General features: G+C 43.9%; 1 protein-coding gene across 3 annotated transcripts in view; it reads right to left on the bottom strand.

Annotated features, from left to right (window-relative positions):
* Positions 1 to 631: 631 nt before the first annotated feature.
* Positions 632 to 22,064, bottom strand: part of pik3r3b (phosphoinositide-3-kinase, regulatory subunit 3b (gamma)) — a 217,059-nt gene continuing 195,626 nt past the window's right edge. For 2 of the 3 annotated variants that reach the window (XM_069679827.1, XM_069679828.1), the window contains 8 exons: positions 13,589 to 13,724; positions 12,482 to 12,580; positions 11,935 to 12,115; positions 10,810 to 10,935; positions 10,408 to 10,727; positions 9,804 to 9,878; positions 9,453 to 9,623; positions 632 to 8,640 (listed from right to left, as the gene is read on the bottom strand). In XM_069679827.1, the coding sequence (XP_069535928.1) occupies positions 8,442 to 8,640; positions 9,453 to 9,623; positions 9,804 to 9,878; positions 10,408 to 10,727; positions 10,810 to 10,935; positions 11,935 to 12,115; positions 12,482 to 12,580; positions 13,589 to 13,724 (1,307 nt within the window). In that variant the 3' untranslated portion in view covers positions 632 to 8,441. Of the gene's footprint in view, positions 8,641 to 9,452; positions 9,624 to 9,803; positions 9,879 to 10,407; positions 10,728 to 10,809; positions 10,936 to 11,934; positions 12,116 to 12,481; positions 12,581 to 13,588; positions 13,725 to 18,381; positions 18,526 to 22,064 lie in introns of those variants that run through there. The other variant, XM_069679829.1, reaches the window with a different exon arrangement.

Raw genomic sequence — 22,064 nt, 5'->3', positions numbered from 1 at the left:
CCATGTTGTTAAACTCCCTCTTTTTTTTGTTAGTGTCTTTAATCGTCGGTCGCTTTGTAAAGTTGTAAAGTTTGTACCAAAGCTGGAACAGAACCTATTACTCATCATCAGCACCAACAGAGACGAGCAGCTTCACAGTTCAGCCGTCGCTCTCTGATGGACGCTGATGTATTCGTTAAAGCTCATAATAAGATAAATATGACTTGTTTTTCTTCTTAATTCAAAGAGTAATAAGTGTATAGTAAAAAGTGGAATATTCTCACTTTTGCGTGGAGTATAAAGCTACATAAGTACCCCAAAAAAACTGCGCTTGAGTACAATACTTGCTTTAATGTACGCAGTAAAGTCAAGTCTAACTAATCATTGGTTATGTGAACGACAGAAATAATATTCTTGTGCATTTTTTAAATGAAAGTACAGACCTGCAGTTCTGCTGGTTTTAACAAACTGAGCTGCAGGAACGACTCAAAATAAACCAACATTTTAAAACTCATACATACATCAATAATCAATTATTTGATTGACAGAAAATCAATCTGCAACTATTTGTTAAAACTGTAAACAGCAGCGTAATAACACATCCTTAAACACTGAGAATGTAAGGTTCTTAAATGAAGGACAGACACTGATGTTTGTATTTGAACAAAATATTCTCTTTATTCTGCAAGAGAACTGAATATGGTGGAGCTCCACTGATAAACGTACATGAGATCAGCTCATTAACAAATGGAGAATCTACAACCAACAAACTATTGCAACCGATACGAGAAAGTAAAGTGAAACTGTGACGGGCCAAAACCATTTCAAAGAGAGAATACTGAGAGAAGCTGGCAGCAGGTGGCAGAGGGGAACACTGAGGAGGAGGACGGCTACAGTCAGACGCAGCGCAGTCCTGCACGAGGCTTCGCTGCTGGTCTCACAGCCTGAACGTTGAAGTCATCTGATTTATACTTTTGCCATCAGAGGAAGATGTTTGTGATGGTTTTCGGATCAAGATAAAATTTCCCAAAGCATCAAATATGGCAGCTTGTCCATCGGCCCAAGGCTCCAGAATACGATGAGCTAAATGGCTCCATTTCTTAACATTGTTTTCTAGCTTATTGCCGGGATATTGTGTTTTAGTTTTCACATTAACTTTCATTCAGAAAATCTGGTGTTAAAACACGAGTCATTGTTGACCCTGACGGAGCTAGATAACTTCTTATTTAAACCCAAAGCTTGCCCGCGCCTGAACACGACTAAACTGCTGACGTGTGAACGTTTGTTGCACGTCCAAAACTCTTAAAATGTGTAAAGCTTTATTCTGAAAGTCTAACTGCACATTGCAGATGTCTTATTGCTTACTGCAGAGCCATTCACGTGCAAATCCGACACGAGAGGTCTACATCAATCTTCACACGTTGAAGCAAATAACGGCCGTATTCGAGGAGCTGGGAGTGATATTTTTCCTGTCACTGATAACTTCTGCAAAGTCGTCTGCAGGTACATAATGCACCTGAAGACTGAAACTAGTTTGCAGAACAGGATCTGTGACAGAAGAAAAACTCTGAATCAGTCGCCATCTGTAAAGTGCCGCTCCTCCTCCTCAGTGTCTCGTCGTTTTAGCGTTTTACAACTGACACAAAAAGGACTGGAACTTGTTTCAGCTGTAAGCAGTGATGTTAAACTTGCTCTATTAAATTCAGATCTGAATACACCATAAACAGACAAATAACAGTTGTTTTTCAAAGACATCTTTTTTACCATTTTTCTTTTATACACAAAAAACAACAGTCAAGAGTACCAAATATGCATGCTGGATCTGTACGTATGTCAAAAAAGGGCTTAAAAGGGGGAGGAGGGGGGAGGGGGGTGTCATATACACTTTTTTAAAATCTTTTTTTGTTTTTTTAAAAGTTCTTTATTTTCATATATATAAGAAGCTGTTACTCCTCGAAGCTGTGCTGGGTACTGTGATCAGATAAGCAGTGGTAAGAACACAACACGACTCCTCGGTGAGAATCACAAACATATTCAAACCTCGCTGCAAATAAAACTTTGCAGATCTGCTCGAGGGCGAGTAGTAGTATTTGTAGTAGAGGAACAACAGACAGTTGCTATTTTAACAGTCCTGGGGTGGTAGTGAGTAGAAACACTCAGATAACAGTAGGCTTATTGTACCTGTTGTTACACAGACTGCACCTTTAGTTAGACTCTGAATGTACCGTTGTTTTCTGAGAGGTGAACCTAAGCCTGTTTCCTGGAGTTATTTGAGTTAGCGTTGAGTTATACTCAACTAAACAGTCTGTAAAAGTAAACAGATATTTTGGTTTGTCCCAGTAACCCTCCGTAACTGCTCGTCTTTCCGCCTGTTCTTATACTACTATGAGCTAAAACCCTGCCCGTTCACAAACACCTGTGGGGGTCGATGCACCTGAGGGAAAACATGCGCCCCTCCATCACGAACCCCCCGCTGATAGAAAAGGGAATATTGCATGTTGTGGCGGAGTGAGAAACTGTCCCGCAGAAGCCTCAAAAACGCACAAATTAATGCAAAAATAATGCGACTTCAAAATCGTCCCTGTCGGCCTTCCATATAACCGGCCACATTTCCACTCGTTGAGCTGCTGTCTGAGGTGAGAGATCTGCCTTCATGACACACATCGCTCTTTTCAGCCAGTTAGCTTAAGTCAAATCATGTCGAGGTGTACAGAACAAAGATAAATTGAACGGAGCTCTAATGCCCCTGTAACATAAAAAATGTACGGGATGCCAAAAGGGCCAGAAATCAAGACCCAAAACGTGCGCACAAGAAACATCAATTATCCTTAATGTTGTGTGCACAAGACTTTAACTTGTTGTTATTAAAGCCATGTGAAACCAGATGTGATCACGTGCACGTTACTGAGATTTCTGCAGGACATTTTCAACACCCAAATAGAAAACTTGCAAACAGGACTAAACTCCAGCTACGGTCATCATGTGCAAATATATGAAGTAGCATGAGTGAGAAAGCTGTGACTCTGGGACTTTTGGTAGTTTTCTTTTAAAAATCCTCAACAGAAGTCAGTTTATATGGACAGCACATAAACTGAAGAGTGCAGAACAAGTTAAATCTGATTGATTTTTACCATTCGGACATCATTGAACGAGGATTTTAAAGACGGATCCTTCCTGACATGCCACAAAAAAAAGTACCTGTTTGAACTCTTTTTTTTTTTAAAACACAAAACAGATCAACCAACAGTCCTAGCTATCTGTACGGGACACTCATTCACACGACATGGTTTTATCTTCTGAGTTGTGAATATATCAAGGCAATGGAGATAAAAACATCACTGAAACATCCCTTTCCAACAACCGAAGGATCAACTGAAATCTTTGGTCTAAATGTTTCGGGGGAGGGGAACGAAAAACAGTCAAAGACCAGCGACTACGACTCAAAACAACCCTTCAAACTGTAATATATTTCAGCTTTATATATATGATAGATAACGACATCTCCGTGTAAATGTGACTCAGGTAAATATTAACACAAGTCTCTTGTAGTTGATAATGTGTGCAATTTCAGACAAGCCCTCTGTGAAGGAAAAGATCCGAACATATCTCTGAGAAAAGTTTCAAAAAGCGCCTCCTTCCCTCCTAGATTAGCTCTACGTATGCCTGTAACGAATACTGTACATCTGTCATAAAACTCTGCTCACCATAAAACAAAAGGGAACTCTTCGTTTTTTGTTTTTCTTTAATAAATGTATATTTTCATATAAAGACATTCAACAGTGAGCAATGCAATATAGTTCAAGTAATAGAGTTAGGGACTTTTGGAGTTCCCTGTTCGAAAAACAAAAGACAGCTGATAAAAAAGGAAATGAAACCGTCGCTCTGTGGTGTGATGGAGGGGAAGGAAAGACTACGACATCCTTTTTGGTGATGGTGCTGTGTCTAAGCTACAGGAAGCAATGAGGGACAAGCCTCTTGAAGTGAGGACACTACAAAAGTCAAAGTGGTGGGGATCTAGCTTAATCGACTGAGAGTGATTTAAGAATCGATGCAGAAAAAACCCTGATTTATCTCTTTTTTTTCTTCAAATCGCTGGCTTCGTTGTGTGGTCGTTTGTACGGTAAACTTGAAACACCTGAGGGTTAATGACCGGAAACGTTGAGAAGGAGACGTCAGATCGAAACAGGCCTGCATTTCCGGTAGCACCGAGAGAGTTCGGATCATCTTGTTTTGTGACCGCGGTGCTTAAACAACGAGAAGAAGAAATTAACAGTTTCGGACCCGGACTGATCCTTTTTTTTTTTTTTTACATTCAAGATTATATCGACAAACCCCGCCTTGCTGTCCCCTGTCAGTCTAAGAGGAAGAACAGACTCTCATCGCAGGTGGACGATGCAGTTGGAACCCCCCTGCAAATTGTAATAGTTTGCAGCTCATCGTCACAGCTGCACCTGTTGCGTCCACCTGTGCTGATGCAGTCTCTTGTTTTTCTTCCTCACAGTTTTTAGCTAAACTGGGATGGTAGAGAGGGACTACTGGGGCTCACAGAGAAATCTAGTTCGGCCTGTTTTCACAAGAAAATTATTAGTTTGCAACTGTAAAAAAATAACTTACAACTGTTGCAGGCTGTATTAACAATTCCCTTTGCAAAGTCGTGCTAATCTCTGTCTTACTTTTTTGTTTTTAGGGACTTGCGAGCCACGCTTGCTCCATCCTCGTCTCCATCAGAAACGTGGAAGTCACAGTAAATCCTTTGTTTCCTTCCTCCTTTTTAAGGCGTTCTGAAGTGGCAAATAATCGGACAAAAATGGAAAATCATCCATAAAAAGTGGAACAGTTTCCATTCCATTATTTAAACTTTGCAAACTAAATTTAGCAGTTTTTTTGGTGGGACAGAAACCCTCACATGTCCAATTTTAATTCTCTCAGTGCACAAAACATTTGCATTAGAGGAAGCAGACATGAAATGTTAAATTTCACCTCTTCGGTAAAGTCGATTTACCGTCTGAAAACAGGCCAAACTACATTTAGCAGTGCCGGCTTTAGGACGCACCAAACCGCTTCAGTCTCCAGTATGAAAAAGGGGAGACCGCTCGCTATCGATGGCTTTCAGCTCCATAAACCTCGCCTCCCCTCGCTCATCTACCTAATTTAATTGGCCTATATCAAGGGCAGGGGTGTGTGGGGGCAGATGACGGCGATACCGTCAAGGGTGACTACACTGTAGGGTGTCGAGGAGGACATTGAGACGGGGGTGTAGATAAACACGTGGTGGGTACAACCAATGTTGTATCATTCGCTCACAATGACTCCTCTGCTGCAAACAATGGCCCTCTTCCTTCAACCTGATACACTCCTTCAGACGTACCTGTGTGTGTGTGTGTGTGTGTGTGTGTGTGTAGGTGTGTGTGTGTGTGTGTGGCCCATACACTCTGATGCCTTCTTATCACACTGTGGAAAACACTGCAGACAACAGAGGCGGGGCGGGGGGGTGCTTTATCTGACTTTGTAACCAGCGTCGTCTCGTCTTCTGAGAGAGGTTTTTGGTGCTGCTTGTGTCGAGCCTGTGACAGGTTTAGGATCGGGGGGGGGGTGGTGGTGGGGGGGTCGGGGGGAGTAGGGAACAGCTGCTTTTGTTTGCCGTTGAGCCAGGGTCAACAAATCTTCCCCCCCTTCCTTGCAGCTCTGCTAACCTTTGCTTGTAATAGCTGCAGATTATCAGGCAGGCAGCGGCGGGGCGACGGTGTGGGGACACCAGCCTGTGGACGACCATGGATGTATTATTGAGACTGTGATACCTCAAAGAAGGTTCCCAGTGTCGGTCTTTAGACTTTAGGTTGAGATGACATCAGATTAATTAATCGCTTTTCTCGGCTTAAAAATGTTGAACAAATATAAAACCTCCATTGATGAAAAATCTATTAGAAAAGTCTCTTAAACTTGTTGAAATTAAAATGTTAAAATTGGAATTGTTCGCTGCAGTACCGCGAGCGTCCACCGGGTACTGGGCCTGTGCACCATTTTGCTCCAGTTTCTGCTTGGATGACGTGTTCATCTTCACGCTCACTGGTGATTTAAACCAGGTTAGAAGTGATGTGTGTTTAACAGACGTAACGTTTCTAAAGGTTCTTAATATTTGCTCTTCAAATAGTCCTCAATAATACATCCATGGCCACGTTGACCCCGTTCCTCGTCTCAGAAATGTCCCCCCAAATCAGCAGCCAATAGTTGAGCAGGTTCATCATGACAACAGCCAATCAGTGATACAGAATTTCAAATTTCCAGGAAGAATTGAATGCAACTTGGTTGTGTGTTTGTCGTTCGTTTTAACATCGTTTTTATTGTGTGTTTTTTTCACTGGTTATAAAGTCGAGCACCGGCAAAAAGTTCTGAGTAAAAAAAAACAAATAAAAGAGGAAACTAAGAAATCAGACAAACAAACAAATTTCACTCCAAAAGCTTCACTGTGCACTCTGATTATCTCTTGGACCTTTAGTGCATCTCACTCTCTCTCTCTCTGCGTGACGGCTGAACCACACAACGCTAGATTGCACGTTCTTTCAAGTTTTCAGTTTTCTCTTCTAAAGCCTGTGTCTTCAGCTCGGGACGTCGCCGCCGTCTACCTGCTCTGCGTTACACATAAAACATTTTATCAAAGCTTATTATTTCTGAAGGTTTGTTACAAAAACACAAACAGTCCCAGTTTTTCAATCACACAGTCGTTAGCATATATTCATTCACGTCTTTTCTTTAAAAACCACACATAAAATGGGTTTCAGGCTGCATGGTCAGACTCTGCGGCCTCCATGCTCTCCTTTCAAAGGAAGCTTTTGGTGAAACCGACCATCTGTGACCTTTCCTCGTCTGGTGTAAGTTGTTGCAGCATTTGTGACCTCAGCGCTCTGTGTTCATGTAATTGGTCTCACGGTGCTTCCCGTTAAACTAATATTTCCAGGAGCTGCTGTGGCTTTGACAACGCTCCAGCTGACTGTCAGAGTCGCTGGAAATGCTGGATGGAAACATTTCATCATGCTCTGCAGGAAGTAGAGACAGGGAGCATCACAAATATCTCTGAATTAGGTTGCAACTTTTTTTCCCAATTAATCACCGAGTTGTTGGTCTGCAAAGCACCAAAGACTGTTAAACGGGTTGAAAGCCGTGTGAAATGTGCTCACAATGTTTTATTTTAGTTGCAGATCATGCTGCAGTGGATTGACTGATTGATTAATTACTAATCATCTCATTGTACTTCCACAGGGCAGCTAGGAGAGGCGACATGCAGAGCGCTGAGGTCACAGATGGGGCTCGTCTAAGTGCTTCTCGCTCGGCGTCTGTGTTTACAGAAGGCTCTGGCGTTTTCTGTTTACGTACCATTTGGTTTTCAAAAAAACTAAAAAGGCTTTTTGGTGCACAAGCACGTGGCCCAAAACTCGGTTTTATGTGTGGTCTCAAACACACCATTCGTTTGCTTTCCTTTACTCCTCCTCTCCATTCACAAAAAGAAAGACAGAACTAAGAAGCGCGCGCGCACACACACACACACACTCACACACACACACACTGGCTGACTCTCCACCCTCCCACTTCCCTTCCCTCTCCACACCAACTTTGGTCTCTGGTTCTGAACTGTGACTTTGCCTTTTACACTAAAAAAAAACAACACTATCTTCCAGCAAAGAAAAACAACAGTTAGTATAAAAGCAAGCCTTTTCTCCTTCTTCTCTCAAGACTACAAAACTGTTTAGTGTCGCGTGTGCCCCCCACCCTCCCCCTAAACCCTTCAGCAGCAGTCTACATGGAGGAACACTCGAGCAAACAAGTGTCCGTTGTCTCGTTATGCTACATTATTTTTGCTTTTTGTACGGAGAGGGACAGAGAACAGACATCATCTCCTCTTGCATTTACCACAAACAAAGGAAACAAAGGAAACATGAAAACGACTCCAGAGGCCGACAGTCAGGGTGGGAATAGAATCATCTGAGTGGGAAAATCTAAATAACGGGAGAAAGGGTTTAAAGTGGGAATGTTTTCTCGTCGTCTTCGTCGTCTTTCGTGTTGTATTTTTGAGTTTCTGGTAAAAAGTCTGAGCTGGAGTTTAGGTAGCAGCGGGGTCAACCTGAAACTCTGAAGTCTCCTACTCCGTTTCCTTCCTTCCTTCCTTCAGTCTTTTTTTTCACATTCACAAACATTTAAAACTTCCTTGTGCAAATCAAGCAGTCTTTAGAAAGAATGCCCTCCGAAAATGTTCTTGTAAAAATATATAACTCCAAGGTGGCTGACGTGTGTGTTGCAGCAAGTGTTTACTTTGTTTCTATCTTTACGGGGTCTGGTGTTGGGGTTGTTTTTGTTTTTCAACCAATCCCCCCCCTCCCTTCTTTCCTCCTTCACTCTCCCCGCTCTCCCGTCCCCAAGAGGGGGTAGGTTTGTTGTCTATGTGGGGGTGTGTCCGGGCGGGGTGGGGTTCATCTGCGTCCGGAGGGCATCTGTGCGTAGACGGGGTATGCGAGGCGCACGTTGAGCGAGTCGTTGTGCTGCACCAGGGAGGTCTGGTGGTAGTGGAGCACCAGGTCCTTCAGGCTGCTGTACAGGTTGTAGGGCTCCGCGAAGCCGAAGCCTCGCGGCGTGCTGAAGATGACGCAGTGCTTCACCTCGCCTTCAACACTGAGGACACACAGAGGAGACACATTTAATAAAGATGTCTGGTCGTGCATTAAACCTGCAGCCCAAATACACTTGTGTTGGGGCCTTCATGAATAACAGGTAAACATTTACGTTGAAAGCGTGTTTTTTGGCTGTAATGATTTTTAGGGAAACTGATATTCTAAGTGTGTGACAGCGTTACAGAAAGGATCCCTACAGAGAGAGACCTTTTTGCTACAGAGGAAGATGCTTTTTTTAAAACCAGAAACAGACGTTACATCGCTCTCTGCAGGCACACCAGACTCCATTGACAAAACCTGGGATTTTACACCACAGAACACAGGAGCTGCTGCTCTACCGCTGCCTGTATCGGTTCATTTGTTTGTGTTATTGTGTGACTTTGATGTTTAAAATGGGAAGTTTGAATCCAACAGAAATATTTGTTTAACACACAATGACACAAACTCAAACCCGTAACCTGATGGAGGCAGCAGAAGACCAGCAGAGCTCATGCCATTTTGTCAATGGAGTCTGGTGGGTTTGAAAAGAGCAATGCAACTGCTGTTTCTCCTTGTCCAACAGAATGGTTCCTTTCTGTTAAGTTGTTTTTGCCAACCTGAGTAAAAGGGTTATACTGCAGCCATGACAAACGGTGTCATAACTGCAGCAATCTACCGGAGAGATTCCAAAACTTTTTTAACCTATTGGTCTGTTAGACCCCAAATTAAGTAAAAAAAATAGAAGCCAAAGTTTAAAAGTACATAAATAAACTTTAATTTCCTGTCACTTCTATTACTAGGTGAGAGAAATTCTTAAAATGCAAATGTACTCACACTACTGAGCAGGCGTAGCAGCCCTTTTTGCTGCTCTCCCGGATGAGGAACGCTCCGTCCGGCTTCCCGATGAGCAGCTCCTCCGCCTGCGTCCTGTTCAGGTCCCCGACGAACCAGCTCTTCTCATCGCAGTGAGGCAAGTTCTCATCCTCCTCACTCACAAAGTAGCCTCTGCACCCACACACAGTTACACAACCAGAGATTAACATGGTGAACTTAACAACGGGGACAGAAATGTAATACTTTAAATAAAGAGATTAAATATACAGTTCTGTGTGCACAGATGTGTTTACAGTTGCAGCGTTAGCCTCGTGTTTAATCTTCAGCCACAGGAAGAAAATAGAGACTCACTCGTCAGTGTTCTCGTTCTTGATTCCCAGCCAGTCGTTAATTCGTTTCTGCCGAACTCCTTTGTGATTAAGCCAGCTGCAGAGAGAGAGAACCATTATTACTTCTAGGAATCAGTTTAAAAGCCTCCTTTCATTAACAACGTTGTGTGTGCTGCTGTGAGCGAGCATGAGACCCAACACAAATGAAATTAACCGACAAATGTCACACGGAGCGAGGCCAGCTCGGCTCGTTCGTGGAAATACAGCAGAAAATCTGCAGCTGAAGCTTCAGTGAGACGAGACATGAGTTTCTAATAAGATAATAATAATCTTAGAAACATGAAAAAGAAACCTCCTAAGACTGTTCATGCAAAGAGTTGCTGCTCGTCTCTATTTGCATCATTGCAAGTTGAATATCTTTGAACTCTCGGGTCATGTTGAGCTCTGGGAGAGATGCACAGTTATTGTTCAGTTACTATACCAACCTAATGAACTGAAGAGGAGGAGTTCAGAGTGCTCCAACAGCATGAAAACATGCAGCTGTGGTCATTAACATATTTCGCTCTCTGTTAAACAAACGAGTGTGTGTTCTCATCCTCTGTGTCCTAACAAGTCTCTGTACTTACACTAGATACTGGTCCCTGATCTTGCGGAGCTGTATGAGGTCGGGCTTCAGGCTGTTCATCTTCTTGTCCGTCTCGCGGTTGTCCATGGCTTGTGTCTTCAGGTCCTGCTCCAGCCGCACCTTGCTGTCGTGGATCTCCCCGAGCCGAGACTTGAGCTTCTCGTAGTTCATCATGATCCGCTCGATCTCCTTGTCGTTGCCCTCGCGCCGGAAGCGCTCGATGTAGTCCTTGCTGTAGCGCTCCTGCGTGTGGCACTGCTCCTCGAAGATCTTGATGGTCTCATTGAAGGCTTCGATGGCCGTCCGCTTCATCTGGATCTCCTGAGGGACGAGAGAAGAGGTGGTGAGCGAGCGAACAGGACGGGAGACATGCATCTTATCTTCAGTCAGAACACGTTTGTACCTGCGACGTCTTGGTGTATTCTTCGTACAGTCTGTCGTACTCTTTGCTCTTCTCCTGGTACTGATTGTGGTATTCCTGCAGCTTCTTCCCCACAGCATCAATGTTGTCCTCCTTTACCAGCTGGTCCTGAAGGATTGAGGAGAATTATAAACCTTAGAGAAGCTTGTGATGCACAGAAGCTGAACAAGGATGAGGAAAAGGGAAAAGGCTGTGAGACAGAGCGGTTTGTTATTAACGACGGGGGAAGAAGTGCATTTGCATGTTTGCTCCCTTCACCCCAGATTCTGCTTACTGAGGGTGACTCCTGAGCAGGCTCGTTAATAAACCACCCACAGTGCCCCGGCTGCACGGAGAGGTGTGCCCGTTTTAGATGTATTGCATCGCTCCGAGTGGCAAAGGAGCGGAGCGAGGGAATACATGCAACAGCGGGCCTTTGACACCGCAGATGTGTGCAATATTTCAGCAGGTAGTGATCTTGCTGCTGCTGCAGTTTGGAGTGGAAACACTTCAGCATGAGCCACGAGACACGGGTTATAGGAGTTTTCAGTGTGGTACTAACTAATAGAAAGATTAGTAGTTAGAGTTCGCTCCTGAGATCAAGAAAACTTCGGTATCTCTGCAAACTAGGTCTTATTTTTGTAGTTTTTTTTCATTCCCAACGAAAACTAAATGACGTCACTCTGGCCTCTGGTAAACTGTGATGGATTAATTAATTGCAAACCTTGCAAGGTGGTTAAATACCGCCGCGTTAAGCCCCTGGATCCAAACCTTTGTGGCTTGAGACCCGTCCAATTTGTCTTTTCTCGGCCCAAAGTTGGGAACCACTGCATTAAGATTTCCCTGAACTTGGACTTCGAGGCCTCGCCCAAACCACCAAAAAAGTCCCCAAACTAAAAGTAGAAGGGGATGTCCGCATGTTGCACTACATATCGGATGTTTACTGCAGACAGATGAACGTTTCCCTTCACTTTAAAGTCTGCTCACATCAACAAGTCTTTGTTTTTCTTTAATTTAGCTAATCGCTAGTTGTTTTACACGAGACCCAGGCTGTAAATAAAGTCTGAAGAAGCAGAAAGTGTGTAGGTCATGAGATGAGTTTGTGTGTCTGTCTGCTTGTGTGCATACCTGCTGGAAGCGGGAGATGGGGTACATGAGTTTGACGTCCAGCTTGGTGTTGTACTGAGCCAGAGACTCGTGTCTGTAGTGGCTGATGAGCTCCACCACCGAGCCGAACGTCAGCGGGTCGGAGAAGCCGTACTTCCCGTCCCGGTGGTAGATCTTTATCAGCTTGTTGTTGCCCCCTTTCCTGCGCACGAACACAGAGAATACAGGCGTGAGGATCCGTACGTATCCGCACCATATTCAGATCTTTATAGTGATTTTTTGTAATAATCACTCTTCAACAGCTTCTATTCTGGGCTCAGTTCCCCTTCGAGCGCTTTATTTCCAGGGCAGCGGACGATTTGCTCCAATTTACCAGGACGCTGCGTCGGCAAATCGCTTCTCAACACATGATTTCTCTCAATCTGGAGTTAACTAGAGGCATGGCTGCATAAAAGTGGAGCAGGAGAAGTAATCTACCGCTCCCTCCAGCCTCCGTAAACCCCCCCGTGGTTTTAAACACGCTACACTCCTGGCTCTCTGATACAAACTCAACTTTAAAGACTTTTACCTCAGCGTGAGCGTGTAGTCTCCCTGCATCTTTGTCGAAGCATCCCGAACCAGGAAGGTCCCATCGGGCATGTCTCTGAGCTTATCGTTCACCTCCTCCCTGAGGACAAACAAAGCAGGAAACAGAGTTTGAGTTTGTGGAGTGATCCGAGTACAGATGGTGAAAAGTCTTCCTCTGATTATCAGCAGCCGATGAGGACTCCCCCTTCCCTCACACCTCAGAGTAAACAGCTCATCTATTAAATTATGCAGGGAGTGACTGGATGGACTGGTCCCTGCCAACAGCATCCCTGCTCTGGATGAGTGTGTGTGTGAGTGTGTGTTAAAGGTGGTAGACTGTCTGTCTGTGCTGTAGGTGTGGTTATCGTCAGAGTGTGAGGAGATTGTCGCCGAGAGCTAAGCTGCACTTACGAAAGGTAAAGCATTGACTAACAAGGAAAGACTCAAAACATGAACTTGTTCAGTGACGTGCTGCTGACGTTCTGCAACTAAACTCAGGTGACAGATTTGTGGGCTCTACTACAAAACACAGGGAGGAATGATTTAAAGTATAAATACTTCAACTTGCAGATGCATTGTAATCCTCGAGGGGGAATGCATCTGATCAAAGGTTGTCCACTGTTTTTTTGCAGAAACAGCCGTTACATCGCTCTCTCTCTCAAAGCCACCAGACTCCATTGAAAAACACAGTGATTTTACCTGTCAGAACACAGGAGCTGTAGGTCTACTGCTGCCTCTATCGATTCCTTTCTTTGGTGTTATTGTGGGACTTTGGAGTTGTACAAATGTTGTGTTGGATCCAATGTAACAATTTATAGCACACAAAAACTAACAGAGAAAGGCAGCAGTGGACATGTTGTGCAAGGTTAAATGACTCTATTTGTCAATGGAGTCTGGTGGCATTGAAGAGATCCGTGTAACAGCTTCTCAAAACAAAAAGTTCTCTCTCTGTGAGATCCTCTCTGACATGTTTACAGGCTGTTTTGTAGCTTGCAGCTGCAGCAAACTCCTGGAACAGTTCTTAAAGTTTCTGTATTTTTCATTAACACTGAAAAAATTGTTTAAATATTGGAATTACTTTTTAAAAGACAAAGACTGTGTGTGTTACCTGGATATGTCGCCCCAGTACCACTCGGCCTCCTGCAGCGAGCCTCCTGCTCCTCCATCCTTCGCTCCGTTGCTGCTGCCCCCTCCCACCCCGACTGAGGAGGGCTGCTGGGGCTTGGCTGGCTTTGGAGGAAGAGCTGAAAGGAAGAGAGACAGAATACGTTAGTGTTGAAGAGGAGTTGGCACACAGACATTATCTAAAGTTGACCTCAGTTTTTGTGTGGCTCTGCAACTGCACATCCACGGCTGCGGACGAACACCATTTTTACAAGTGATAATAACTCTGTGACAGTTACAGAACATTTCCATTAATTCCAAACATGCACACACACTTCTTCATATGCAAATGACATCACAGGAGCTGCATATTTATCTCCACACAAACGCAGCAGCGGTGCAGTTGGTGACCGTATTGTTATTAATCACACAGGCAAACAGTAGCATGACAAACGCAGCCCATACATCACCTCAGTAATTATTCTGTGTGTCATAAACCCCCCACACACAAAGTGCAGTGAAAGTTACCCTGCGCCTGGAGGAGGGACGACGTCCTGGAAGTTTGTTATTCCTGCCAGCGCTCTTATTTTCACAGAGTTTCTTATGTCTTTGAACTCATCGCCGCCGTGAGCTGCAGCAGGGAAACTTTTTATGTTTTTTTTGCAGCAAAGAAGAAACGTGACTTTTAGCTTCTGGTTTTTACTCTGGATCATGTTTATGACTGATGACCTTTCACCTTTAACTAAATCAATATACCTTAAAGTTGTAGGCACAGTTGCCTCTTTGTAAAATGTTAGTTTGTATATATTTTGCATCGTAAACCATCAACTCTTATTGTGCTGTTGTGTGCAATTTATTCTGTGTAATGTCCTGTTTTATATCTGGAGTCTTTACAGGCAATAAAAACATCCGCCGCTTCAGATTCTTTGTTTATATTTACATCATATATCCCCAAACCTGATGTACATTCAGCCTGAGTGAGCGCTAACCAGCTAACAGACATTAGCTCTGGTGCCATGCTGTGAGCCAAACAGAGCAAGCCTGAATACGACACCAAAACACACGCACACGCACACGCACACGCACACGCACACGCACACGCACACGCACACACACACACACACACACACACACACGAGCAGAACAAGGTTTACAACTCTCCAGGCACATCTGGACCAGTTTACAGAACAGCAGTCTAATTACTGCAGAGCTCCTACATCACAAATCAGTTTACGCTCACACACGCTCACACACGCTCACACACGCTCACACACGCACACACATACACACACACACACACACACACGCAGGCGCCTGATGTGGATGCCATCCTTTAAAAGGGGAAAGTACGCTGCTGATGAAAGTTCCCTGAAATGCCACCAAGAAGCTGAAGCGTCCAGGAACATTCTGGCCTCACAAATTACCCTTCATCACGCACACACGGGTGACCGAGGCAGACAGGGGAACTCCCACAATGCACAGGGAGAGACAAACCCGTGTACGAGCAGTAACATGGTCATTACACACCGTCTCAACAAATGTTAGCATATCACCTCACTCACAGATACTGTTTTATATTACTGGTAACAACAGACTTTATCATTGTAAAGTTTGTAGTCGAGCTGCGTCAGGAGACACAGAGCAAAGTGATCATCAGTTCAGTTTCTGTCCAAGAATGACTCCTTCTGCTGTTTTGGCATTATTGCACAGCAAACACACACGTTCTGTTTGTGTGCATTGTCAAATAAAATCTATTTGTTGAACCGAGGTAGCACCAAATTAAAAGGCTGCTAAGGGCCCCACAGCCACTAGGGGGCAACAACAACAACTAATTAAGAATGTGTGTAATGTTACATCTGGAAACACAGGGGTTACTATTTAATATAAAGTGATATATTGTGAAGGTACAAGCAAGGTAACACATTGCATTTAATCTAATTTACTCCAAAGAAAATCTCTGAATAAAGAACACAGCACCATGAGCATGAGGTGAAAGAAGAAGTGTTTTTTTAAATCAATAAAGTATCACAAACATTGTAACAACAATTTCTAACACTGTTATAATTTTGTTTATTATAGTTTTAAGGAAAAATTCAGCTGTTCTTAATTTATACATTTCAACACAAAAGAAGTTGAACTGAGTCCGAGGCTGGGGACAAAAGCTTCTGCTTACTGCCGACCCTCTACACCTGTCAGCCTTTCAATCATGTCAGTTCAAAACAGATGCAACGAGCATCATAAGCAGTGAAATGCACATGTCAACACCACCAATAACATTTATAACAGTGTTACACACACACACACACACACACACACACACACACACACACACACACACACACACACACACACACACACACACACACACACACACACACACACACACACACACACACACACACGAGTCTCAGCTCAGAGGAAGGTAATAACCCAGAGGCAGCTCCTCTTTGTCCTCCTCCTCCCTCCTGTCCTCCTCAGTTTTTCCTCTCTCTCTCTCTCTCAATCGTTCTCTCCTTCTTTTCCCTCCCTCCTCTTTCACATCACCACGACAGTCAGTTTGTTACTGCGGCCAAAACTGTCATTCTGCAGCTGCACTGTTCCCCTCTGTCAGCACTTTATCCTCTCTCTCTCTCTCTCTCTCTCACACACACGCGCAACAGACACACACACACACGCGCACACACACGTTCCCATGTGCACTTGGAAGGATAAGCAGAGTTGAACTATACCTCATAATTAGATGAAAAATGTTTGCACAATTAACACATTAAAAAAATACAATAATAAAGTAACAAAGAAAAAACTAAATATTGTCAAACGTCTTTAACAAACTGTAATTAAATAAAATGTATTCATAAAACAAAGTGTGTGTGTGTTCACTGGTGTGCAAGTGCGTGAACAACACAAAGGACAGCATCATAAACAGGACAATAGGTGTGTCACCAGAGCCGCAACTTATTATTCTAATGACTCGCTTTGCAAATCTTTTTATCACCTAAATGCTTTGTGCAACAAGATACAAGAAAATATGCAACTTTAAATGATATTAATGCAGAAAAGCAGCAAACTGACACTAATAAGAAGCAGAACTGTAACTACTATACTACGAGTTCTTGTTCCTGCACACTACAAGTGAAAACAGGACAATGAACGTGACCAACACACACACTCTCACACACGCACGCACACACACACACACACACACGCACGCACACACACCAAGTCCTTTGTTGCAAAGGTCCACTAGAAACTGGAAGCATTAAATCAAACAGTGTCAGTGACTTCTGCAGCATCTACGGAGCCAAACCCCCCCCGACACCCGGATCAATACTTCTGATAAGTCTGCTCTTTTCAAAAAACAAGTCAAATTCACTGATGACAACCGTCCTACCCCGAAGGACACGCTCTGAAAATGTCAGAAAATATCAGAAATGTTCCTTTAACATAATTATGTTGTTTTAAATCTGTAAAGTATCAGTCACCGAGAGAGAAAGACGGGACGGCGAACAAAGGCGACCAGCAGCACTGCCTCCCTCCCCTCCTTCCTCCCCCCTCCCCCTCACCAGACAAAGGAGCAGCGCTCAGCTACACACACACACACACACACACACACACACACACACACACACACACACACACACACACACACACACACACACACACACACACACACACACACACACACACACACACACACACACACACACACACACACACACACACACAGCGATATCACTTGTCATTACACATGCGGGCAGAAACCCACAGCTCTCCTGAACAATGACTGTCAGCACGGACTGACACACACACAATAAACACTCACATTTGACAAACACACAAAGCATCGACATGAGCCTCGGCCATCCTCGCAGCGAGCTTTAAAGATCGTTTGTGCACACAGCTGATCGCTGCCGCGGTCTAATTCCTGTTAACAAAGATCTTCACTGCGACGAGAGTTTACACACACAAGTTAAAAACTGCTCCCGCTGCAGAGCTCAAAGTATGTGGCACGAATTAAATGTTCCAAACATCTGCTCCTCTGTCTGTTTCATTTCCACAACTTTACATCTGGACCCAGTGTGGAGCTGCAGGTGGTGTGTGCGTGAGCATCTACAGTATGTGGGTGTGTTTCAGCGTCACGGCTGTGCAAGCACACACACACACACACCTCTCATGCATGGGGATGCTGAACACAAAACCTCTTTAGTTTTGCAGTGTAAGGGTCCAGTTTGCTGCAACATTAGGGCTGCACGTATTTAATAGTTTGCATTTTTGTCTATAAAGTGTCAGAAAAAACTAAAAATAACTTCAGAATTTTCTATTTCAGTCCCCAAAACAAATCTTAATCTTAAATCTGAAACTATTAGAATCCGTGTATGCACGACATGGAAACAAGCAGAAGTAAAAGCAGCATTTTAGAGACTGGAACTACAGATTGTGCATTGGGACTGTCTGTGGATCAGCTGATTGTTGCAGCACTAATACCCAAAGTTGTACAAAAGCCAGTGAGCAACAGAGAACACAAATGCACGCATGCACACACACTGAATGATTCAGGCTGTGTGCTGCAAAACATGTCAAAGAAGAGGGGGCTGCAAAAACTGCATGAAAGAGGAGAAAAAGCAAGAAAAGAAGTAAAATACAGGTTAAAAAGGTGAATATATGCACACAGATGGGAGCAGGAGAGAGTCAGTTGTGCAACTGAGGAAGGAAGAAAAAGAGAAACAAAGGAAGAAACAAAAGAAGAGAAGAAAAAACAAACAAAAAGGACAACACATGTGTCCGTTTGTCTCTTACCGTCCTCCACCATCGTACTCTCTGTAAGCTGCATGCTGCCACTCGTCTCTCAGCTGTTTCCCTCCTCCTTTCTCTCCCTCTCTCATTCACTCTCCCTCGCTCTGTAGCTCTCTCTCTCTCTCTCTCTCTTGCTCTCTCCTCCTCCTCTACCTCCTCCACCACCACCACCTCCTCCTCCTGCTCTCAGCTCCGTCAGACTGAAGAAAAGAGCGAGCGAGGCTGATCCTAAAAGACAGACGACAAGCCAACTAATCCCCACATGGAGGCCCGCCCACTCGGCCAATCAGGAGGCAGCAGAGCAGATGAGGGGAGGGGGGCGCACGAGAGAAAGAAAGAAAGAAAGAAAGAAAGGAAGGAGGAGAGGAGGGAGGTGGAGTTACCCCATGGTATATCCATTCCTTCTGGGACACCACACACTTGCACACACTCTCAGCAGAGAAGCATCGAGCGCTGAATCAACAGGTCGTCCCCTATTGAACGCTGTGCTGCTGATCGCTCACTGTGGCAGAGTTTAATTCAGCCACTCTAAGTTACATTCTCACCAAACTTAAAACTAAATGTTGGAATTACTCAAAAAAATACTACGCTCTGAAATAACCTTCATTTTTCAGATGAAGTCGTCTCCAAACGGACGTCTTCAAATGTCCTTTTCTCTTTGATTTACAAAAATATAAATTCTCACATTTTAGAAGCTGTAATCAAAGAATGAACTCTTTCTACCAACTTCATATTACTCATTAATGCTGAGCTTTTCCTTGAACAATAAGTCGAGGTTTTTTTTAAGGAAATGACAAACAAAAATAAATAACAATGACAAAAACTAATAAAAGATCTATTAACTGAATTGTCACCTACACAGATGCATCCTCGAGGGAAGGCTACAGAAGGACCTTGAGTTCGGACTCTTTCCCTGTAATAATGTCGGTTATATAACCTGTATGATTGTTGATTGGGAACATGTGTGGGGTTTATGTTGAGATTATGATCCTAAAGGCTCTTATCACTCAGCGACACATGGACAGCAAACATTATGGACAGTCTCTTATGGGCCACATGTCCGATCCTGCTGATGATGATGATGATGATTACGCCCTGAATGTAAAGGGCCTTTGACATCTCTGCTGTGCACGCATGAAGCACAGACCTACTCGGCTGCAGCAGCAGGACTGCTAAGACATTTACTACACAAAAAAAGGTCATGCATTTTTAACCTTTTTAAAAACAAATGGTCTGTGATTCATCAGACACCACAGTGAGCATCAAACTATTTCAAAGGCTTCATTTGGCCTTGGTCATTTTCCCTCTGCAGGTTGAGAGCAGTCTGGCAGAAAAATGTGCAATAATCAGGTCCTGATTCAAAGCTGGATGATTGATCTCAACACTACTGATAACAATATTTTACCTATGGCAAATTTAGGCTAATTACTTTCACAGATATTGAACTCTGTGTTTAATTGGGTGTAAAAACGAACTCTACAACTCCTTTTATTTTGCTCAAAATCATCACTTTGGACAGACAACAATCCTGTCATCATGATAGGACTAAAAATCCAAAGAGCAATTAGTTGATTGCTCACCAAAGAAAATGCACATCTTTTGTTTATTGTTGTCAACATTACGTAACGCAGCTAGATTCGCAAACTCTTCACAACATCGAATGCAGACACGATGTAAACAAGAGTGTCAACCCTGTGCAGGTTTATTTTCATGCTGGCTCGGTAACATGATCAAAAAACTCTGGTATAGTCCTTTAAAAATAATGCTCTGCTGATTTTCTATTAAAAGATGAGACTTATGGTTCCTTCAACACACACACACACACACACACACACACACACACACACACACACACACACACACACACACACACACACACACACACACACACACACACACACACACACACACACACACACACACACACACACACACACACACACACACACACACACGCACAAAGTTACCAGTAGAAACGCAGGCTTTGCCCTCCCCCGGGGGAGCTGTGGCACTCCACCTGTACTAATCACCCTGCACACAAAGGCAACACACACACACACTCGTCTTTGCACACACAGATACACACTCTAACTGTCACCGAGGCTCGCACGTTTCAATTCCAGTGTAATAAATATTCTAATGAACATCTGTGGGACGCTTCTCCTCTGTTCTCCCCACCGCTGCCGTCCTCAACCCTTTGTCATCCCTCCTTCTCTTCTCTCCTGTCCGCTTCCCTCCTCTTTCAGCCTCTCCGTCAATCTTTAGATTACATTTCAAGACAAAGACACACATGCACACTCCGCATACCCGGAGACAAAGACAAGCTGAGATATAAGCGACAGATCAGTGTGAAACAATAAGATGCAGAGAGGTCCGGCTAAATTAATTACAAGAGAGGATGAGCTCACACGCAGACCAAAGATCCCACACACACACGATGCAGCTACAAAAACAGTGTATCTGCACCGTCCGGAAGCTTGAATCCTTCCGGATTGTGCACGAGTCCAAAATGCATCCTTCTGTTTAATAACGCAGTTTTTACAGCAGAGATGAGCACAAACCTGTAAGATAACTGATGTCAGCTGTGACAGCAACCCAATTTATGCATGCATGAATAACCTAATGCCTCTGAAGTAAATGTGTGAGTGTCCAGCTAAGAACCAGTGTTTTGCAAATACGTCCCTGTTGCATTGAGGAGCTCTAGTGTCCATTCACTGCGCCGTGGCTCCGACACAAAACCATAGACTGGATAAACAAGGAAAAAACGCTCGACAGGGAGAGAGAAAGAAAGAATCAATTCCTCTCCCGCTCAGCCAGGAGGAAAAAAGGAGGTGTTAACTTTAAATGAGCAGAAAGAGGCTGGAGATATTGCACCAGTCGACTTCACTCAGACTTCAGTATGCTTTAAATAAAAGAACACAAATTGCACATTGAATTTTGGAATGCAGGAAGTGAGAAAATGAAGCTGTGCTTGCAGCTGAAATTATGTTTTTCTCCTACTTGGAAACTTCTCATAATGTGATAATACTTCTTAATCAATGTGATTTGAAGGATGAAATCTTCTCCAATGCATTCTAACCTAAAGGGTTTCTTTATGCATCATCTCTGCAGCATGCAAAAGACAAGACATAATGCTGCACTTCAGGCTGGCTGCAGAATATACAGTACATCTCAATAGATAGATAAAGGAGGGGGTAAAGGGACAGAGCTACCGGGCAAACTGCATTCAACAGCGCCTCCTGGAAACAACACAACGTCCCACATCTGCGCCATGATCCATTCAGCGCACCGAGGGGAGGAAAAAGGGGGGTGGGAGTCAAATGACACTGGCACAATTGCCGAGCACTGAATGAATGAATGAACGAATGAATGAAACATATTCAATTGTGGGTGACAGTTGGCCAGAAAGGGTCACAAAGAGTTATAGATGCGTGTCAGTGAAGGATGTTATGATTATGAAACGCTCCGGACCTTTTATCCCCGGTTTGGTTCAATATCCCGGTCCCTCTCTGTTCTCTGTCTCATCCCCCCTTCCCCGCGGTCGGCACCGGCCAGAGCTGATGTCGGGATGATCCGGATGGAGCTATTTCAGTTAGGATGGAGCTATTTCAGTTAGACGTTAGGTTTCTTTTTAGCAATAACAAACGGAAACAGAGCAGGTTGTTGCAAAAATGAGTTGCTGTTTT

The sequence above is a fragment of the Semicossyphus pulcher genome, unplaced genomic scaffold, assembly GCF_022749685.1.
Source record: "Semicossyphus pulcher isolate SPU_LCO1_2020_fin unplaced genomic scaffold, fSemPul1.0.p SCAF_4, whole genome shotgun sequence".
NCBI lineage: Eukaryota > Metazoa > Chordata > Actinopteri > Labriformes > Labridae > Semicossyphus > Semicossyphus pulcher.
The sequence above is the reverse complement of the archived record's forward strand: the minus strand, read 5'-3'. Positions and strand labels throughout refer to the sequence as shown.